The 22,345-nt window shown below is 48.4% G+C and overlaps 1 protein-coding gene across 2 annotated transcripts in view; it reads right to left on the bottom strand.

The window, feature by feature from the left end:
• The window catches only part of LOC140201129 (uncharacterized), a 32,422-nt gene extending 10,349 nt beyond the window's left edge, over positions 1 to 22,073 (bottom strand). Inside the window, exons 1-2 of one of the 2 annotated variants that reach the window (XM_072264758.1) lie at positions 21,718 to 22,073; positions 321 to 1,577 (exon numbers count right to left, since the gene is read on the bottom strand). In XM_072264758.1, coding sequence (XP_072120859.1) covers positions 321 to 1,559 — 1,239 coding nt within the window. In that variant the 5' untranslated portion in view covers positions 1,560 to 1,577; positions 21,718 to 22,073. Of the gene's footprint in view, positions 1 to 320; positions 1,578 to 8,339; positions 8,402 to 21,717 lie in introns of those variants that run through there. The other variant, XM_072264759.1, reaches the window with a different exon arrangement.
• Positions 22,074 to 22,345: the final 272 nt, after the last annotated feature.

Below are 22,345 nucleotides of genomic sequence, written 5' to 3'. Positions count from 1 at the left end.
GCTGTTAGCGGAAGACTGTTACAGAGCCAACAGCCCGGGTTCAACTCTGACTGCTGGCTGTGAGAGGTTTAGATATCCTTCCCATAACCAGAGTGGGTTTCCTCCTATATTCAAAAGACGTACGGGTTAGTAGGTCAGCTGGGAACTTGGGTGTAATTGGGTGGCTTGGGCCTGTTACCATGTTGTATCTCTGAATAAAATTAAGTAACTCTGATCCCTTACAACTTTTAACACATGCTCCGTGACTTTATCATTTGTGGATATCTCTTGAATCAGAAACGAACAAAGGACTAAGTTTTGAGATATTTTTCTTACAGTACCTTGGTGCTCTGCTCCTGCACAGCAGAGGCCAGTTCCCGCAGCTGGGCCTCGCTGGGCTTCTCGGCCTGGCCAAGCTGCTCCAGCCTTTGGCACAGCTCGACCCCAGCCTGGCACAGCTCCAGGCCCGCATTCCTGTCGGCTCCCTCCGGCTCCTGCTCCAGCTGATCCCTGCTGCTCTGGAACATGGCCCCACTGTCCGAGGGAGTAGTGCCCAGCTTTGCCGGGTCCAGGGTCCCGCCGTCCGACACCAGGTCCTGGAGCAGCACGCTGCCTATCACCATCTCCATAGCTCTCAGACAGAGGGCAGCTGAGCTCCCAGGGCCCCCGTCCCCCTTGGCCGCCGCCTTCTTGTCCGCCTTCTTGTCCTGCAGCTTCTTCTTGAAGTGTTGCGTGGCCGTGTTGGTGATCTCCAGGGACAGGCCCACGGGCTCAGTCAAGCCCGCCGTCACCAGTTCAGTGGCCAGGCTGCTGGTGAGGTCCAGCAGGGACTGCGTCACGTAGACCCCCACCAGGTTCTTCCCGCTGGGGATGGCCCGCACAGCTTTCTGGTACAGGGCGCGTGTCTCCTCCATCCTAGCACGGGCTTCAACAAACTGGGCCTCCAGCCGCCCTTTGTCCCTCTCGGCTGCCACTTTCCGCGCCTGAGCCTCCTCCAGCTTCTGCCCGACCTCCTTGGCCTGGTGGTGGCACTCCGTGCGGGAGGCGGCACACAGCTCCAGCAGCTCCTGCACCAGGTCCATCAGCGCGGCAAACTCCCCCTCGACGGACGCCGCCAGTCCCTGGCACTGGTCAGCCACCTTCCTCAGGCTGTTCAGCCGACTGGGCAACATGGCCTTGACCACACTGGGTGGGCGGGCCAGTACTTGGACAGCGCTGGCCAGGTGCTTGGGGGCCATCATTGTGTACTGGCGGATCTGGTCCATCTTCTTGTGGGCCTGCTGGAAGGCCTTCCATCCCTGGTCACTCACCTGCATCAGGCAGGCGTGGAAAGACTCTGGCTGCCGCAGGGACCGCGACGAGCCGCCTGCTGGGCCCAGCTTCACCTGGAAGGCCTCTGCCGCGGAGATGAAGATCAGCTCGCCCAGGACGGCAATAGAGACGGGCCCCGGCGTCAGAAACTCCTCCCAGTTGGCGTAGGGTTTCATGATCAGCTCCAGGTCCTTCCTGGCGTCCTCCGCCGCATCCAGCATCGCCATGCTGCTGACCTTGGCCAGGGCCTGGGGCCCTTCTGCTGCCATGATGACCGGGCTCTTCACCTAGCAACAGAAGTGGGAAGCTTGGGATGAGTCAGTAATCCAAAGATAAAGAGCAAAGTGTTAAAGATTAACTTTCAGTTATGTGCCTATTTAAACACCAATACAGTGAAATGTGTCACCCTGTTTCTACCCACTCTATCTGTCCCTCACCCCACTGGGTCACCCGCCCCTCATGATTCCATCTGCCCTCAACACCTCCCTCCCTCCATTCCACTCTACCCTCCTCTCCTATCAGATCCCACCATCTGCAGCCCTCTTTTCACCTCCCAGCCTCTGTTGCTATGTACACACTCCCCTCCTTCGTCTCCCTATCACCCCTCCTCACCTCGATGCACCCACTGCCAGCCTGCCCTTTAAAAGAAAAGACGACAGACCTATAGCTTCATTAGGGAGAAGGTACAGGAGCCTCCGGACCCACACAACCAGGTTCAGGAACAGTTAGTACCCTTCAACCATCAGGTTCATGGACCAGAGGGGATAAATTCACTCACCTCAATACCGAACTATTCCCACAGCCTATGGTCTCACTTTCATGGACTCTTCATCTCGTGTACTCAATAGTTATTGCTTATTTACTTATTGTTATTATTTCTTTTGCAGACTGGTTGAACATCCAATTTGAGATGGCTTTTCATTGATTCTATCATGCTTATTAGTCTATTATGGATTTATTGAGAATGGCCGTGAGAAAATGAACGTTTGGGATTGTATATAGAAACATAGAAAATAGGTGCAGGAGTAGGCCATTCGGCCCTTCGAGCCTGCACCGTCATTTATTATGATCATGGCTGATCATCAAACTCAGAACCCCGCCCCAGCCTTCCCTCCATACCCCCTGACCCCCGTAGCCACAAAGGCCACATCCAACTCCCTCTTAGATATAGCCAATGAACTGGCCTCAACTGTTTCCTGTGGCAGAGAATTCCACAGATTCACCACTCTCTGTGTGAAGAAGTTTTTCCTAATCTCGGTCCTAAAAGGCTTCCCCTCTATCCTCAAACTGTGGCCCCTCGTTCTGGACTTCCCCAACATCGGGAACAATCTTCCTGCATCTAGCCTGTCCAATCCCTTTAGGATTTTATACGTTTCAATCAGATCCCCCCTCAATCTTCTAAATTCCAACGAGTACAAGCCCAGTTCATCCAGTCTTTCTTCGTATGAAAGTCCTGCCATCCCAGGAATCAATCTGGTGAACCTTCTTTGTACTCCCTCTATGGCAAGGATGTCTTTCCTCAGATTAGGGGACCAAAACTGCACACAATACTCCAGGTGTGGTCTCACCAAGGCCTTGTACAACTGCAGTAGTACCTCCCTGCTCCTGTACTCGAATCCTCTCGCTATAAATGCCAGCATACCATTCGCCTTTTTCACCGCCTGCTGTACCTCCATGCCCACTTTCAATGACTGGTGTATAATGACACCCAGGTCTCGTTGCACCTCCCCTTTTACTAATCGGCCACCATTCAGATAATAATCTGTTTTCCTATTTTTGCCACCAAAGTGGATAACTTCACATTTATTCACATTAAATTGCATCTGCCATGAATTTGCCCACTCACCCAACCTATCCAAGTCACCCTGCATCCTCTTAGCATCCTCCTCAAAGCCAACACTGCTGCCCAGCTTCGTGTCATCCGCAAACTTGGAGATGCTGCATTTAATTCCCTCATCCAAGTCATTAATATATATTGTAAACAACTGGGGTCCCAGCACTGAGCCTTGCAGTACCCCACTAGTCACCGCCTGCCATTCTGAAAAGGTCCCGTTTATTCCCACTCTTTGCTTCCTGTCTGCTAACCAATTCTCCACCCACACCAATACCTTACCCCCAATACCGTGTGCTTTAAGTTTGCACACTAATCTCCTGTGTGGGACCTTGTCAAAAGCCTTTTGAAAATCCAAATATACCACATCCACTGGTTCTCCCCTATCCACTCTACTAGTTACATCCTCAAAAAATTCTATGAGATTCGTCAGACATGATTTTCCTTTCACAAATCCATGCTGACTTTGTTCGATCAATTCACCGCTTTCCAAATGTGCTGTTATCACATCCTTGATAACTGACTCCAGCAGTTTCCCCACCACCGACGTTAGGCTAACCGGTCTATAATTCCCCGGTTTCTCTCTCCCTCCTTTTTTAAAAAGTGAGGTTACATTAGCCACTCTCCAATCCTCAGGAACTAGTCCAGAATCTAACGAGTTTTGAAAAATTATCACTAATGCATCCACTATTTCTTGGGCTACTTCCTTAAGCACTCTAGGATGCAGACCATCTGGCCCTGGGGATTTATCTGCCTTCAATCCCTTCAATTTACCTAACACCACTTCCCTACTAACATGTATTTCGCTCAGTTCCTCCATCTCACTGGACACTCTGTCCCCTACTATTTCTGGAAGATTATTTATGTCCTCCTTAGTGAAGACAGAACCAAAGTAATTATTCAATTGGTTTGCCATGTCCTTGCTCCCCATAATCAATTCACCTGTTTCTGTCTGCAGGGGACCTACATTTGTCTTTACCAGTCTTTTCCTTTTTACATATCTATAAAAGCTTTTACAGTCCATTTTTATGTTCCCTGCCAGTTTTCTTTCATAATCTTTTTTCTCCTTCCTAATTAAGCCCTTTGTCCTCCTCTGCTGAACTCTGAATTTCTCCCAGTCCTCAGGTGAGCCACTTTCTCTGGCTAATTTGTATGCTTCTTCTTTGGAATTGATACTATCCCTAATTTCTCTTGTCAGCCACGGGTGCACTACCTTCCTTGATTTATTCTTTTGCCAAACTGGGATGAACAATTGTTGTAGTTCATCCATGCAACCTTTAAATGCTTGCCATTGCATATCCACCGTCAATCCTTTAAGTGTCATTTGCCAGTCTATCTTCGCTAATTCACGTCTCATACCTTCAAAGTTACCCCTCTTTAAATTCAGAACCTTTGTTTTTGAATTAACTATGTCACTCTCCATCTTAATGAAGAATTCCACCATATTATGGTCACTCTTACCCAAGGGGCCTCTCACGACAAGATTGCTAATTAACCCTTCCTCATTGCTCAAAACCCAGTCCAGAATAGCCTGCTCTCTAGTCGGTTCCTCGACATGTTGGTTCAAAAAACCATCCTGCATACATTCCAAGAAATCCTCTTCCTCAGCACCTTTACCAATTTGGTTCACCCAATCTACATGTAGATTGAAGTCACCCATTATAACTGCTGTTCCTTTATTGCACACATTTCTAATTTCCTGTTTAGTACCATCTCCGACCTCACTCCTACTGTTAGGTGGCCTGTACACAACTCCCACCAGCGTCTTCTGCCCCTTAGTGTTACGCAGCTCTACCCATATCGATTCCACATCTTCCCGGCTTATGTCCTTCCTTTCTATTGCGTTAATCTCTTCTTTAACCAGCAACGCCACCCCACCTCCCCTTCCTTCATGTCTATCCCTCCTGAATATCGAATATACCTGAACGTTGAGCTCCCATCCCTGGTCACCCTGGAGCCATGTCTCTGTGATCCCAACTATATTATAATCATTAATAACAATCTGCACTTTCAATTCATCCACCTTATTACGAATGCTCCTTGCATTGACACACAAAGCCTTCAGGCGCTCTTTTACAACTCTCTTAGCCCTTATACAATTATGCTGAAAAGTGGCCCTTTTTAATGCTTGCCCTGGATTTGTCGGCCTGCTACTTTTACTTTTCTCCTTAGTACTTTTTGCTTCTACCCTCACTTTATACCCCTCTGTCTCTCTGCACTGGTTCCCATCCCCTTGTTGTGAACTAACCTCCTCACGCCTAGCCTCTTTAATTTAATTCCCACCCCCCAACCATTCTAGTTTAAAGTCACCTCAGTAGCCCCCGCTAATCTCCCTGCCAGGATATTGGTCCCCCTAGGATTCAAGTGTAACCCATCCTTTTTGTACAGGTCACGCCTGCGCCAAAAGAGGTCCCAATGATCCAAAAACTTGAATCCCTGCCCCCTGCTCCAATCCCTCAGCCACACATTTATCCTCCACCTCATCGCATTCCTACTCTCACTGTCGCGTGGCACAGGCAGTAATCCCGAGATTACTACCTTTGCGGTCCTTTTTCTCAACTCCCTTCCTAGCTCCCTATATTCTCCTTTCAGGACCTCATCCCTTTTCCTACCTATGTCATTGGTACCTATATGTACCACGACCTCTGGCTCCTCACCCTCCCACTTCAGGATATCTTGGACACGATCAGAAATATCCCGGACCCTGGCACCAGGGAGGCAAACTACCATCCGGGTCTCTGGACTGCGTCCACAGAATCGCCTATCTGACCCCCTTACTATCGAGTCCCCTATTACAACTGCCCTCCTCTTCCTTGCCCTACCCTTCTGAGCTACAGGGCCAGACTCTGTGCCGGAGGCACGGCCACGGTCGCTTCCCCCGGGTAAGCTGTCTCCCCCAACAGTACTCAAACAGGAGTACCTGTTGTTAAGGGGTACAGCCACCGGGGTACTCCCTATTATCTGACTTTTCCCCTTCCCCCTCCTAACCGTGACCCACTTGTCTGCCTCCCGTGGCCCCGGCGTGACCACCTGCCTGCAACTCCTCTCTATCACCTCCTCACTCTCCCTGACCAGACGAAGGTCATCGAGCTGCAGCTCCAGTTCCGTAACGCGGTCCCTTAGGAGCTGCATCTCGATGCACTTGGCGCAGATGTAGACGTCCGGGAGGCTTGGAGACTCCAGGGCCTCCCACATCCGACACCGAGAACAACAAACTGCCCTCACACTCATACTGCCCCTCTCCTCAAATAACAACAGAAAATGAATGCCAAACCTTCCTCGCCTTCATGGCGACATACATGTGCTCTGAAAATAAATTTACTTTGAACCTGATTTGCCAGATGTATGTTGAGTGGAACGCATCGTTTGTGTTGACAATCAACAGAGTCCAAGGATGCATTGGGGTCAACTCACAGGTGATGCCACACTTCCAACACCAACACAGCACGCCCACAACTCACTGACCCTAACCGGTATGTCTTTGGAACGTGGGAAGAAACTGGAGCACTCGGTAGAAAGCCACGTGGTCACAGGGAGAATATACAAAGTCCTTATAGATGGTGGTGTGAACTGGAACCCATCTTACAGCTGACACTGTATCGTGTGACGCTACAGTGCCTGTGCAGGAGTGGACGGGACAGCGTTGGCTCATGTTGGGCGAGCGGAAGGCTGTGGCATTATGTCCCTCACCAACACACACCAGTCCCCCAAGCCCCATCATTGAGGGACGTCCTTCAGACACCACCCTCTTGAGCTGTTGGATCTGTAATGGCTCACCTTTTTCCTTGAACAATGACCCTCAGATTGAGTCTCCCACAAGAGGAAACCTCCTCTCCACATCCACCTTGTCCGCACCCCTCAGCATCTTAAAAGTACCGGTCGTCCCGGAAACTCCCACGGAGACAAATCCAGTTTGTCAAATCTTTTCTCAAAAGATAGCTCCACCATTCCAGCTAAAGCCTTTCACAAAGGACAAAAGCTCAGTGGCCACTTTATTAGGTACAACTTTAAGACCACCAGTCATGACTGATTCATTCCCTCTCAACATCATTCGCCTGCCTGCTCCCCATAACCTTTCACACCCCGTCTTATCAAGAATCCATCAACCTCCGCCTTAAATACACTCAATGACCTGGCCTCCACAGACACCCATGGCAACGAATTCCAGATTAACCACCCTTTGGCTAAAGAAATTCCTCATCTCCATTCTAAATAGACATCCCTCCATCCTGAGGTGCCCTCTGGTCCTACAATATAGGAAACATCCTCTCAATATCCACTCTATCAACATTCCATCGATTTCAATAAGATCACACCTCATTCTTCTAAATTCCAGTGAGTACAGGCCCAAAGCTATGAAATGCTCCTCATATGATAAGCTTATCATTCCTGAAATCATTTCTGTGAACCTCCTCTGAACCCTCTCCAATATCAGCAGATCCTTTCTTAGATAATTATTAATTATTGTACTGCCCTGCACTGTTTTGTGCACTTTATGTAGTCCTGTGCAGGTCTGTAGTCTAGTGCAGTTTTTATGTTGTTTTACATAGTCTAGTGTAGTTTTGTGTTGTTTCATGTAGCACCAGTGTCTTGGAGGAACATTGTTTCGTTTTTACTGTGCACTGTACCAGCAGCTTATGGTGGAAAGTACAATAAACTTGACTTGACTTGATAAGGGGTCCAAAACTACTCACAATTCTCCAAGTGAAGCCTCACAAGTGCATTATAAAGCCTCAACATTAAATATATGTTTTTATATTTATATGCTTTTGAAATGAATGATAATATTGCATTTGCCTTTCTCACCACAGACTCAACCTGCAAATTAACCTTTAAGGATTCCTGCACAAGGACTACCAAGTCCCTCTGCACCTCTGATTTTTGAATTTTCTCCCCAATTAAAAAATAATCTACTTTTGTTCCTTTTATCAAATTATATTACCATAAACTCTCCGACACCGTTTTTCATTTGCCACTTCTTTGTCCGTTCTCCTAATCCGTCAAAGTCCATCAGCAGCCTCCCTACTACCTCAATACTACCTGCCCCTCCACCTATCTTCATATTGTCCACAAACTGGGCTACAAAGCCATCAATTCCATCACCCAAATCATTGACATATGAGGGGTGATTGATAAGTTCATGGCCTAAAGTAGGAGTCAATTTTAGAAAACCTAGCACATTTATTTTTCAACATAGTCCCCTCCTACATGTACACACTTAGTCCAGTGGTCGTCGAACATACGGATCCCTTCTTTGTAGAAGTGGTCCACAGCAGGGGTGATTGATAAGTTCATGGCCTAGGGTAGAAGGAGATGAATTATTAACTTCAAACTTTCTGCATCATCACTCAAAGAGTTGAACTACATAAGCATGTAACGAGAGCCTTTTGGACCTCCAGGTGGTCCACAGCAGGGGTGATTGATAAGATTGTGGCCTAAGGTAGAAGGAGATGAGTTATACAGCTCTCGTTACATGCATGTGCAGTTCAACCTTTTGAGTGAAAATGCAGAAAATTGGAAGTTTCTCCTCATCTCCTTCTACTTTAGGCCACAAACTTATCAATCACCCCTGCTGTGGACCACTTTCTGGAGGTCCAAGACACCAACTTCTACAAAGAAGGGATCCATTTGCTCCACGACCACTGGACTAAGTGTGTAGATGTAGGAAAAATAAATGTGCTAGGTTTTCTAAAATTGACTCCTTCTACCTTAGGCCACGAACTTGTCAATCACCCCTCATATAACATAGAAAGAATCAGTCCCAACACAGACCCCTGTCGAATACCACTAGTTACAGGCAGACAACCAGAAAAAGCTCCCTTTATTTCCACCCTTTGCCTCCTGCCAATCATCTGCTGCTTTACCCATGTATTATTTCCTGTAATACCATGGGCTTGTAGCTTGTTAAGTAGCCTCATGTGTGGCACTTTGTTAAAGGCCTTTAGAAAATCCAAGCACACAACCTCTACCAATTCTCCTTTGTCTATCCCGCTTGCTATTTCATCAAAGAATTCCAACAGATTTGTCAGGCAAGATTTTCCTTGAGGAAACCATGCTGGCTATGGCCTATTTTATCATGTGTCTCCAAGTACCCCAAAACCACATCCTTAACCATCGACTCCAAAAGCTTCCCAACCATCGATGTCAGACTAATTGGCCTATAATTTCCTTTCTTCTGCCTCCCTCCCTTCTTGAAGTGTGGAATGACACTTGCAATCTTTCATTCTTCCAGAACTATTCCAGAATCTCATGATTCTTGAAAGATCATTACCAATGCCTCTACAATCTCTTCAGCCACCTCTTTCAGAACCCTGGGGTGTACACCATCTGGTCCAGGTGACTCATCTACCTTCAGACCTTTCAGTTTCCCAAGCACCTTGTGCAAGGCACTTAATCACACATTGCTCTAGTCTGTGCGAGGAGTGGCGCCCCACAGAGACTTCCAATCTGCGCCTTGTAAAGCATGAAAATGCCCGACGCAGGCCTCTCATGGTCTGAGTCGACGTTCCCTCCCCTTCCCCCTAGTAAAAGCAATTGCACTCACTTCTGCCCCCTGACACTCTTGAACTTCCGGCACACTGCTAGCATCTTCCAAAGTGAAGACAGATGCAAAATACTTATTCAGTTCATCCGTCATTTCCTTGACCCCATTATTACTTCTTCAGCATAATTTTTCCAGAGGTCTGAGATCTATTCTCATCTATTTTATCTTTATATAATTCAAAAACCTTTTGGTATCCTCGTACATTATTGACTAACTTACCTTCATATTTCATCTTTTCCTTCCTTATGGCTTTTTAGTTGCCTTCTGTTGGTTTTGAAAGTCTCCCAATCCTCTAACTTCTCACTAATTTTTTTACTTGATTATATGTCCTGTCTTTTGCTTTTGTGTTGGCTTTGACTCCCCTTGGTAGCCACAGTTGTGTCATCCTGCTTTTGAAGGGGATGGCCTACAGAAGCAGAAGACCTAAGGTCTGCTGCTGTCGTTCATCCCCGTCAAAGTTTGATATATTGTGTGTTCCGAGATGCTCTACTACAAACTACCGTTGTAACAATTGGTTATTTGAGTTGTCGACTTCCTGTCAGCTTAAACCAAACTGGCCATTCTCCTCAGACTTCTCTTAAAAACAAGCTTTTTTCCTCCACTGAACTGCCACTCATCATTTTTTTCTGTTTATCGCACTCTTCTCTGTAAACTCTAGAGATAGAGGTTTCTGAAAATACCACGAGATTCTGAGATACTCCAACCACCCTGCTGGGCACCAACAATCATTCCACGGTCAAGGTCATGTAGATCAGATTTCTACCCTGTTCTGATGTTTGGTCTGAACAACAACCGAACCTCTTGACCATGTCTGCATGCTTTTGTGCATTGAGTTGCTGCCACATGATTGGCTGATTAGACGTTAGCATTAACGAGCAGGTGTATCTAATAAAATGGCCAGTGAGAGTGGAACAGTGCAGAGCAACAACAGGCCCTTCAGCCCTTCAGCCTGTTGCTGGACACAATTCCAAATTCAACTGACCTGCCTGCACGTGATCCATATCACTCCATCCCCTGCACATTAAGGCTTCTTGCTCCCCAGCATCTCATTTGCTTGCATTTGCATCCTTGCGGTCTGTTCCAGGCCCCCACCACTCCACCCACAACCGTGAATCTCCACCTCTTTTATCTAAAAGATTCTGACTATCTACCTTATGTAGACACTCCAGAGAAAAAAAACTCAAGTTTGCCCTGCCTCTCCTTAGATAGATATACTTTATTGATCCCGAGGGAAATTGGGTTTCATTACAGCTGCACCAACCAAGAATAGAGCATAAATATAGAAATACAAAACCACAAATTATCAAACAACAATATGCAAACTATGCCAGATGGAAATAAGTCCAGGACCAGCCTATTGGCTCAGGGTGTCTGACCCTCCACGGGAGGAGCTGCAAAGTTCAATGGCCACAGGCAGGAACAACCTCCGTGACACCCAGTGTTGCATCTCAGTGGAATATGGCCGGAGTCCAACAACAAAAAGTTCAAGATCTGGACTACAAACACGTTCCTCGATCGTAATATGACCAGGATTGCACCATCTGTTGTTAAGCAGAACAGCAAGCCCCTCTCCTTTACGCTTACCGCTCTCAGTGCACTTCCGGTCAGCCTGAACAGTCTGGAAGCCCTCTATGGAAACGTTTTGGTCAAGTATGTCCTCGTGCAGCCATGTTTCAGTAAAACACATAAGACTGCACTCCCGAAATGTTCTGACTCCTGGCTAGCGCCGTCAATTCGCCCATTTTATTACCCAGCGATCTCACATTGCCCATTATGAGAGAGGGAAGACACGGCTTATAACTCCTCTTCTTCATAAGTCTCTGTTGTCTCGACCCAGTCCTCTTCCCTCGCCTTTTTGATCCCCCTCTGTATCCTCTGTGTGTTTTCCTCCAGACTTCAGCCGGGGTGTCCGCCGCTCTGCTCGCTAAACCGGCCAGCATAATCGCAATCAGCTGGTCCCTGGAATAAACAATGCGACTATACTGCTGCCCTGCTAATGAGACGTGTCCGCATGTAACTATTTCCAGCGCTAAAAACCCAAATAAAACTCTCTCCACCAGCATGTTAGAGAGGATGCAGCTTCAATGTGTTACTGTGAAAAAAAATACAACGAATAACGTAAGTTCAAAAAGTAAGAAGAAAAAGTAAGACGACTAGTCGGAGCAGCTGTAACAGGCTGCATGCACGACCGGCGCATACGCACTACATAACCTCTAACCCTCATATCCTCTAACCTAGGCTGAACCTAGGTGAACCTCTCCTGCACCCTTTCCAAAGCCTGCCAACTCCTTCCTGTAATTGGGCAACTGGTGATGAACTAACTGTGTTTAAAAAAAAGTTTGTTAAAAAGGCTGCTGCTCCCTAGCATACTCCTGGCTAAAGTTCAGTCCATGTTCAATAAGCTGTGCAAACTGACAGCCTGAATCTCCTGCCAGTGGGAAACAATGGAATGTAACGTTTTGTGCTTCGTGGAGACCTGGCTGACGGAGGAGATACCACATCATGCCATTGAGCCCTCTGGGTTCGCCCTGTTCTGGGCAGATGGGTCAAAAAGCCTCTCTGGGAAGAGTAAAGGAGGTGGGGTAGGCTTCAGGGTCAATAATACTTGGTGCGATCCCCTGGAATGTGCAAGCCCTCAAATTCTTTTGTTCCCTGGATCTGGACTGCCTGGGGCTGCTATGTAGACCTTTCTGGCTGCCCAGGGAGTTTATGGCTGTTATTATCACAGCTATGTACATTCTGCCGCAGGCTGATACTGACCTGGCTCTCACAGAACTGTACAAGACCAGCACTGTGGAGACTGCACACCCAGAGGCTGCCTTCATCGTTGCCGGAGACTTTAAAACAGCGTCACTGTCTACTTTCTCTCTGAAGCTTTGTCAACACATCCAGGTGAGCACACGGGGAGATAGCATACTCAACCACTGATAATCTCCCTTCCGCCACGCTTACAAAGTGCTCCTCCGTCCACCGCTTGGAAAGTCGGATCATTCCTCCATCTTGCTTCTGCCGATGTACAGGCAGAAGCTGAAACAAGAGGCGTCCATATTTAAAACCATCCACTGTCGACGGCCTCCATGCTATAGGACTGCTTTGATGACATCAACTGAAATGCCTTCCATGACGAGGATGTCTCCGAGTTCACAGATGGGGTCATGAGTTTCATACTGAAGTGCACCACAGACATTGCTCCCCCGCAAAATTGGTCAGGGTCTACCCAAACCAGAAACCATGGATCACAGTTCCGTGCGGGCAACTTTTACCCTGCGAGACAGAGGTTACATTGCCGGTAATCAGCAGGAACTCAAGAAATGCAGCTACGATCGATGTACAGTCATCAAGGCAGCAAAACAATACAGGGACAACTCCCCACCAAGAACACACGCAGCTTATGGCAAAGTCTGCACACTATCGCGGACTTCAAAGCTAAGCGCAGTGATGCTGTCGAGTGTCAGTGCCTCTCTCCCAGATGAGCTCAATCTTTCTTTACACTCTACTCGATGTCGCCGACAATGAGCCTGTGGAGAACCACCGAAGGGACCTGCAGCTTGGTCACTTCCGAGGCCGAGGTACGCAGGTGTTTCCAACGAGTGGACAGTCACAAGGCTACGGGACCGACCGGTCGGCATCCCAGGGCGAGTACTCAGGATGTGTGCGGCACAACTGGCAGGTGTGCTTACAGACGTTTTTAATCCCTCCCTCTCTCAGTGTAGAGTGCCCTCCTGCTTCAAATTATCCACCATTGTCCCTGAACCAAAAAAGACCAAGGTAACATGCCTGAGTGACTAATGTCCTGTCGCACTCACCTCAATAATAAGCAAATGCTTTGAGAGGCTGGTCAAGGATTACACCTGCAGCTTGCTACCACCCACACTGGACCCCTACAGTTCACCTACCGCCAAAATCAATCAACAGATGACACAATTGCCACAGACCTTACACATCTGGAGAAGGAGGCTTACGTGAGAATGCTGTTCTCGGACTGCATTTCAGCATTCAACACCATAATTCCCTCCAGGCTCAACGAGAAGCTCAGAGACCTCGGCCTTCACCCTGCGTTATGTAGCTGGATCCTGGACTTCCTGTCAGATCGCCGGCAGGTGGTAAGAGTGGGCTCCCTCACCTCTGCCCCTCTGACTCTCAACACAGATGCCCCTCAGGGCTGTGTACTAAGCCCCCTCCATTACTCTCTGTATACCCATGACTGTGTCGCTACCCACAGCTCCAATCTGATAATTAAATTTGCTGATGATACTACACTGATTGGCCTAATCTCAAACAATACCAAGGCTGCTTACAGGGAGGAAGTCATCACCCTGACACAGTGGTGTCAAGAAAACAACCTCTCCCTCAATGTCGCAAAAACAAAGGAGCTGGTTGTGGACTCCAGCAGGAATGGAGACAGGCTAACCCCTATTGACATCAATGGATCTGGAGTTGAGAGGGTGAACAGCTTTAAGTTTCTCATCATAAACATCACTGAGGATCTCACGTGGTCTGTACACATCGGCTGTGTGGTGATAAAAGCACAACAGTGCCTCTTTTACCTCAGACGGTTGAGGAAGTTTGGTATAAGCCCCGAAATCCTAAGAACTTTCTACAGGGGCACAATTGAGAGCATCCTGACTGGCTGCATCATTGCCTGGTGTGGGAACTGTACCTCCCTTAATCGCAGGACTCTGCAGAGAGTGGTGCGGACAGCCCAGCGCATCTGTGGATGTGAACTTCTCACTGTTCAGGACACTTACAGCGACAGCTGCATAAACAAGGATCTTTGGAGACCCGAGTCACCCTAACAACAATCTATTCCAACTGCTACCATCCGGGAAACAGTACCACAGCATAAAAGCCCGGACCAACAGGCTCCGGGACAGCTTCTTCCAACAGGCCATCAGACTGCTTAGTTCATAGTGATACAATTGTACTTCTATGATTTTTTAGCTGTCCTGTTGTACATACTGTTTATTCAAGATTGGACTCATAAGCCATTTGAGAGCCCATAAATAGATCAACAGAACGAAGACCATCATCCTCGACCTTGAGGGATAGTCACGACGACGACTATTTATTACAGATTACTATAAATTGCACATTTAGATGGAGACGTAACATAAAAATGTTTACTCCTCATGTATGTGAAGGATGCAAGTAATAAAGTCAATTAAGTTCAAATATACCAGCACTCTACACTATCTATGCTTCTCATAATCTTATGAAACTCTATCAGATCTCCCTTCAGTCTTCGCTGCTCTGGAGAAAACAACCCAAGTTTGTCCAGACTCTTGAAATAGAACATGCTCTCAAATCCAGGCCGGGTCCTGGTGAGCTGATTCTGCACTCTCTCCGGAGACCCACAACTTTGCTACAATGGGGTGACCAGAATGGCAGGCAATACTCTTAGCTGCAGTCTAACTAAGGGATGAATCCATCTATAATACGACTTCCTGACTGTTGAACTCTAAGCCTCATGCGATGAAGGACAGTTTGCCAGAGATCTAATGGAGGGTCTCGCCCCGAAACATATTCCTTTCCACAGATGCTGACTGACCAGCTGATATCTTCCTGCATTTTGTATGTGTAACCCTTTACCATCCTGTCTACTTATGTTGACATGTTGAGGGAGCTATGAACTTAGAGCCCAAGGTATCTCCCCATTATCTTGGGAATTGCTTTTAGTTAATTGACCTTCTGCCCCATCCTACACAAAGTAAATTCAAATTGTCAACCCACCCAAGTCCCATGTAATCAAGAAAGAAAAGATACGTACAGTGTCTCCTTTACTGCCATGGTGAGGCTACTTTCCGTTTGGAGGAGAAGCACCTTCTCTCGTGTCTGGACAGCCTCCTACCTGACAGCATGAACATCAACTTCTCCAGCTTCTGGGAATATCTCCCCCCACCCCTTCTGCTTTCTTGCTCCCCTCTTACCCCTTCTCTTCTGCTCACCTTCCTATCACCTCCCGCTGGTGCCCCTCCTCCTTCCCTTTCTCCCATGGTCTACCCTCGTCTCCTATCAGATTCCTTCCTTTTCAGTCCTTTACCTTTTCCACCCATCACCTCTCAGTTTCTCAATTCAATTGCCCCCTACCCCACCCTCCCATCTTCCCCCTCACCTATCAACTGCCAGCATGTACTCCTCCCCCTCCTCCCACCATCTTCTTCCCTTCTTCCCCCAGTCCCAGTGAAGGGCCTTGGACAAAAAAGTGGGCTCTTTATTCCTCTCCATACATACTGCCTGACCTGCAGAGTTCCTCCAGTATTTTGGGTGAATTACTGTAAAGTTTATTTAGTAACCATGAGACAGACCTCTAATTCACACCGACTTCAGTCTAAGGACAGAATGTGGGAACTAAACACCCACTGGGACATCCGAGCAACGATTTCTCCAGAATCTCATCCACCCCGCCAGGAGTCCCAACACCCAACTCTCCCCATCTTCTCAGCACGTACACGATGGGCTGAAGGGCCTGTTTCTGTGCTGTCGCGTTCTATGACTCTTGAGGTCACCCACACCCGCTCTCCAGTGGGTGCAGGACACTTTGAGATCAACAGTTGTATTGAGCAGTTAACGTGAATTTCAGAAATAGACGCCATGTTTGACAGAATCGTCCCTGGGGCTCCACCAAGCCGAATGGAGAAGGGACAACAAGTGATGTAATCAGATGGACAGAAGCCACCAACACGATTAGCGGCTGAAATGGGAACATGAGCACCATTCAAAGGGACATCAAGGGCAGTTTCTCAATACAAAGAACATAGAGTAGTACAGGTCCTTCAGCCCACAATGTTATGCCGACCTCTCAACCGACTCCATCTACCCCTCTCCTCCATTTTCCTTTCATCTATGTGTGCATTTGGAATGAGCTGTCAGAAATAGTGGTTCAGGTGGGCACATTTGAAAGCTATCCTGATAAGCATTGGCATAGTGGTTAGTGCAATTAAAGCACACAGCATTGGGGCGGGGGGGGGGGTGGACCATAATAAGACCATAAGATACAGGAGCAGAAGTGGGCCATTCGGTCCATCGAGTCTGCTCTGTCATTCAATCATGGGCTGATCCAATTCTTCCAGTCATCCCCACTCCCCTGCTTTCACCCCATACCCTTTGATGCCCTGGCTAATCAAGAACCTATCTATCTCTGCCTTAAATGCACCCAATGACTTGGCCTCCACAGCTGCTCGCAGCAACAAATTCCACAGATTTACCACCCTCTGACTAAAGTAATTTCTCCTCATCTCAGTTCTAAACGGATGTCCTTCAATCCTAAAGTTGTGCCCTCTTGTCCTAGAATCCCTTACCATGGGAAATAACTTTGCCACATCTAATCTGTTCAGGCTTTTTAACATTCGGAATGTTTCTATGAGATCCCCCCTCATTCTCCTGAACTCCAGGGAATACAGCCCAAGAGCTGCCAGGCATTCCTCATACGGTAACCCTTTCATTCCTGGAATCATTCTTGTGAATCTTCTCTGAACCCTCTCCAATGTCAGTATATCCTTTCTAAAATAAGGAGACCAAATCTGCACACAATACTCAAAGTATGGTCTCACGAGGGCCTTATAGAGCCTCAAAATTACATCCCTGCTCTTATATTCTATACCTCTCGGAATGAATGCCAACATTGCATTCACCTTCTTCATAACCGACTCAACCTGGAGGGTAACCTTTAGGGTATCCTGCACAAGGACTCCAAAGTCCCTTTGCACCTCTGCATTTTGAATTCTCTCCCCATCTAAATAATAGTCTGCCTGTTTAATTCTTCCACCAAAGTGCATGACCATACACATTCCAACATTGTATTTCATTTGCCACTTCTTTGCCCATTCCCCTAAACTATCTAAGTCTCACTGCAGGCTCTCTGTTAGTATCTTCTTTGATATCAGTCGCCAACTTCCTGTCATATTCACATTTTCTTTCCGAATGACTTTCTTAGTTTCCTTCTGCAAGTTTTTAAAAGCTTCCCAATCCTCTATCTTCCCACTAGCTCTGGCTTCCTTGTATGCCCTCTCTTTTGCTTTGGCTCTGAGTTCACTTGTCAGCCACAGTAGTGTCCTTCTTCCCTTTGAAAATTTCTTATTATCTGGAATATATCTGTCTTGTACTTCCCTTATTTTTCGCAGAAACTCTAGCCATTGCTGCTCTGCTGTCTTTCCTGCAAATATCCCTTTCCAGTTAACTTCGGCCAGTTCCTACTCATGCCATTAGTTAACTGACGGGGGAGTGCGGGAATAAAAGGATTCTACAACTGTGACTGGCAAGGTGCTGCAGGGGTTGGGCTGGTTCCCGACTGGCATCACTGACTGGGCAAAAGGATCAAGTATCACGATTCCAGGTTTACTAGTGATACAACACTGGGCGGAAGGGTGACCACGTGGTGGATGCAGGGGGAGCTTCGGGGCAACGAGAAATGGGGGACAAAGGCATTGAAGATGGAATATAATGTCAGCTGCAGGAAAGAATACAAGCAAACGGAAACAGGAATAGGCCACTAGGTCTGTCAAAGCTACTCCACCATTCAATCGGATGATAAGCAACACACATAAAAGTTGCTGGTGAACGCAGCAGGCCAGGCAGCATCTCTAGAAAGAGGTACAGTCGACGTCGGCCCAAGACCATACATCAGGACTAACTGAAAGAAGAGCTAGTAAGAGATTTGAAAGTGGGAGGGGGAGGGGGAGATCCAAAATGATAGAAGACAGGAGGGGGAGGGATGGAGCTTTGAGCTGAAAAGGTGATTGGCAAAAGGGATATCACAGGATTACAGGACGGGAGCCCTAGGGAGAAAGAAAAGGGGAGGGGGGGAAGCCCAGAGGATGGGCAAGGGATATAGTGAGAGGGACAGAGGGAGAAAAAGGAGAGCGAGAGAAAGAATGTGTGCATATAAATAAATAACGGATGGGGTACGAGGGGGAGGTGGGGCATTAGCGGAAGTTTGAGAAGTCTATGTTCATGCCATCAGGCTGGAGGCTACCCAGACGGAATATAAGGTGTTGTTCCTCCAACCTGAGTGTGGCTTCATCTTGACAGTACAGGAGGCCGTGGATAGACATATCAGAATGGGAATGGGACGTAGAATTAAAATGTGTGGCCACTGGGAGATCCTGCTTTCTCTGGCAGACAGAGCGTAGGTGTTCAGTGAAATGGTCTCCCAACCCCCCTTGGGTCTCGCCAATATATAAAAGGCCACATCGGGAGCACCGGACACAGTATATCACCCCAGCCGACTCACAGGTGAAGTGTCGCCTCACCTGGAAGGACTGTCTGGGGCCCTGAATGGTGGTGAGAGAGGAAGTGTAAGGGCATGTGTAGCACTTGTTCCGCTTACAAGGATAAGTGCCGGGAGGGAGATCGGTGGGAAGGGGTGCGGGGACGAATGGACAAGGGAGTCGCGTAGGGAGCGATCCCTGCGGAAAGCGAGGGGAGGGGGGAGGAAAGATGTGCTTAGTGGTGGGATCCCGTTGGAGGTGGCGGAAGTTACAGAGAATTATATGTTGGACCCGGAGGCTGGTGGGGTGGTAGGTGAGGACCAGGGGAACCCTATTCCTAGTGGGGTGGCGGGAGGACAGAATGAGAGCAGATGTGCGTGAAATGGGGGAGATGCGTTTGAGAGCAGAGTTGTTAGTGGAGGAAGGAAAGCCCTTTTCTTTAAAAAAGGAGGACATCTCCCTTGTCCTGGAATGAAAAGCCTCATCCTGAGAGCAGATGCAGCAGAGACAGAGGAATTGCAAGAAAGGGATGGCATTTTTACAAGAGACAGGGTGAGAAGAGGAATAGTCCAGATAGCTGTGAGAGTCAGTAGGCTTATAGTAGATACCAGTGGATAAGCTGTCTCCAGAGATAGAGACAGAAAGATCTAGAAAGGGGAGGGAGGTGTCGGAAACAGACCAGGTAAACTTGAGGGCAGGGTGAAAGTTGGAGGCAAAGTTAATGAAGTCAATGAGCTCAGCATGCGTGCAGGAAGCAGCGCCAATGCAGTTGTCGATGTAGCGAAGGAAAAGTGGGGGACAGATACCTGTGTCGGCTTGGAACATGGATTTTTCCAAAAAGCCAAAAAAAGACCCGCATAGCTAGGACCCATACGGGTGCCCATAGCTACACCTTTAGTTTGGAGGAAGTGGGAGGAGCCAAAGGAGAAATTATTAAGAGTAAGGACTAATTCCGCTAGATGGAGCAGAGTGGTGGTAGAGGGGAACTGGTTAGGTCTGGAATCCAAAAAGAAGCTGAGAGCTTTGAGACCTTCCTGGTGGGGGATGGAGGTATATAGGGACTGGACATCCATGGTGAAAATAAAGTGGTAGGAGCCAGGGAACTTAAAAATCATCGAAAAGAGGACTGAGTGTTCTCATAATCTAATATAAAATTTTAGAGCGTGATGATGGCTGTTTTCCCCTGATCTGCTCTGTTCTCTTGGGTCTCTTCACTATAATTCTCAAGTCCCTAATTTTTGAAAACGGTCTCCATTCCAGCCTCAGAGTAGAAGGAGGAACCGTAGCATAGAGATGAGAAGGACTTTCTTTAGCCAGAGGGTGGTAAATCTGTGGAATTAATTGCCACAGACAGCTGTGGAGGCCAAGTCCCTGGGTGTATTTGAAGCAGAGGTTGACAGGTTTGTGAATAGTCAGGAAGCAAAAGGTTACGGGGAGAAGGCAAGAGAATGGGGTTGAGGGGGATCATAAATCAGCCGTGATAGAATGGCAGAGCATTCTTGATGGGCCGAATGGCCTAATCCTGCTCCTGTGCTTTATGGACAACATGCGGAAATAGCCGGAAGATGAGATAGTTCTGAAACAAAGCGGTGTTGATGTTCAGCTGGACCTGCCTGGCCTTGGACACATTTCATTGCAGACTAACATGTCTGCCCGTCTTTTTTGCGAGAGGATCCAGTACAAGGCTAGAAACATTTTGTTCCACTCGCATGGAGGGAGGCCGCTGGAATATTCTGCACAGGTCCAGTCTCCTCACCTGGGGAGGGTTAGACTTCCCACCGGGAGGGCAACAGATACCCCACCAGGTTGTTCCCTGGGGTACTGTGTTTGTCACACAAGTAAGGACTCTGTGTTTCAGAATGGGAGCTGGTGGTAGAGAGTGAACACCTCTCCGACTGGGGTGTCGCGGGCTGATAGGGAAAAGGCATCGGTGTACCACTTGGGCAGAGACGAGAAGAACCTCGACTTCAAACAGACCGAGTGATCTGGCCTCCACAGTCATGTGTGGCAACGAATTCCCCAGATTCACCATGCTCTGGCAGCTGGAGAGAATTCCAGGATCCCTGTATCTGCCTAGGTTGCTGTGTGTGCATCCCCAGACCGGTGTTATAGCCGGGGTGGCAATGAAGACAAACTCCCCCTACCAATTAAATGCTCCCAGTGGCGTGCAACTCCAATAGCCTGACAGCCAAGTCCAGCTCTTCTCACCACATATCCTTCGCCCGTTCTCCATCAAACCTCCTGCCTCACCACCACCTCCCAGTCTTTCCCCTCCCATCTCCCCCCCACTCTCTCTCTCTACCCCCCCTCTTACACCATCCCCCTTTCCCTACCTTTCTCCTACTCCCTCCCTCTCCCAGTCTTTCCCTCTCCCTCCCCTCTTTCTCCCTCACTGTCTACCCTTCTAACCCCCCTCCCCTTCGTCCTCCCTCTCTCCTCCTCCTAACCCCTCTCCACTTCTCCCTCCTCCTTTCCTCACCTTCCATCTCTCCTCCTCACTCGCTCTCCCTACCTCCCCCTCCCTCCCCTTCTTTCCCTCTTCCTCCTTCTCCCTCCTTTCTCCCTCCCTCTCTCTCTCCATCTGTCCCCTTTTCCCTCCCTTGCTTCCCTTTCTCCCTCCTTCTCTCCCTAACCCCCCTCTCCTCCCTCACTTTCTACCTACTTCCCCTCCCTCCTCTCTCTCCCTTTTCCTCCCCCTCCTCTCTCTCTCCCGTCCCCCGCCTCTCCCTCTGTCTCTGTGACACGGACAAACACTGCCTACGCATGCCGGCTTGTGTCCGCTGTCTGCCGGCTGGGGCTGTGAACGGGAAGGGTAGGAACGGCAGCACAGCCCGGGAATCACGTACCTCGGCTTCTGCAGACGCGGTGAGGATGGCGCTCAGATTCGGCGAGGGTCACGCAGCGCCCGCTGTCTCCGGCTCAGTGGTGCCGAGGCTCCCGGCTCTTCGCTGCCTGGGTCGGCGGTCTGATTTCCTGTCACATGCCCAGAGGCCTCGCAGCTGCTCGTTCTGGAGTTTAAATAAACCCCGCAGGACCGGTGTCCGACCTCTCCCTTCTCTCCCAACCGCAACAGCAAATCACACCTTCAAACTGGAACCATTGCAACCGGGCTCATTCTCACTGATAACGTCAGCTTTGCAACAGCGGTGCAGCCTGACATAAAATTACTATAAATTACAAAATAAATAGCGCGAGAAAGAAGGGAATGCCAAGGCAACACACGCAAAATGCTGGAGGAACTCAGCGGGTTACAGCCGGAAACACTCGTTTTCATCGATACTGCCTGAGCTGCTGAGTTCCTCCAGCACTTTGTGTCTGTTGCTCTGGATTTCCAGCAACTGCAGAATCTCTTGTGTTTAGGAATATTAATATCATGGGTTTATTGCCCGTGCAGAAATCCGATGGCGGAGGGGAAGAAGCGGTTTCTGAAACACTGAGTGTGCGTCTTCAAGCTTGCGGACCTCCTCCCTGATG

This window comes from Mobula birostris, chromosome 8, assembly GCF_030028105.1.
Source record: "Mobula birostris isolate sMobBir1 chromosome 8, sMobBir1.hap1, whole genome shotgun sequence".
In the NCBI taxonomy this organism is placed as follows: domain Eukaryota; kingdom Metazoa; phylum Chordata; class Chondrichthyes; order Myliobatiformes; family Myliobatidae; genus Mobula; species Mobula birostris.
This window is presented reverse-complemented; position numbering and strand designations above follow the sequence as displayed.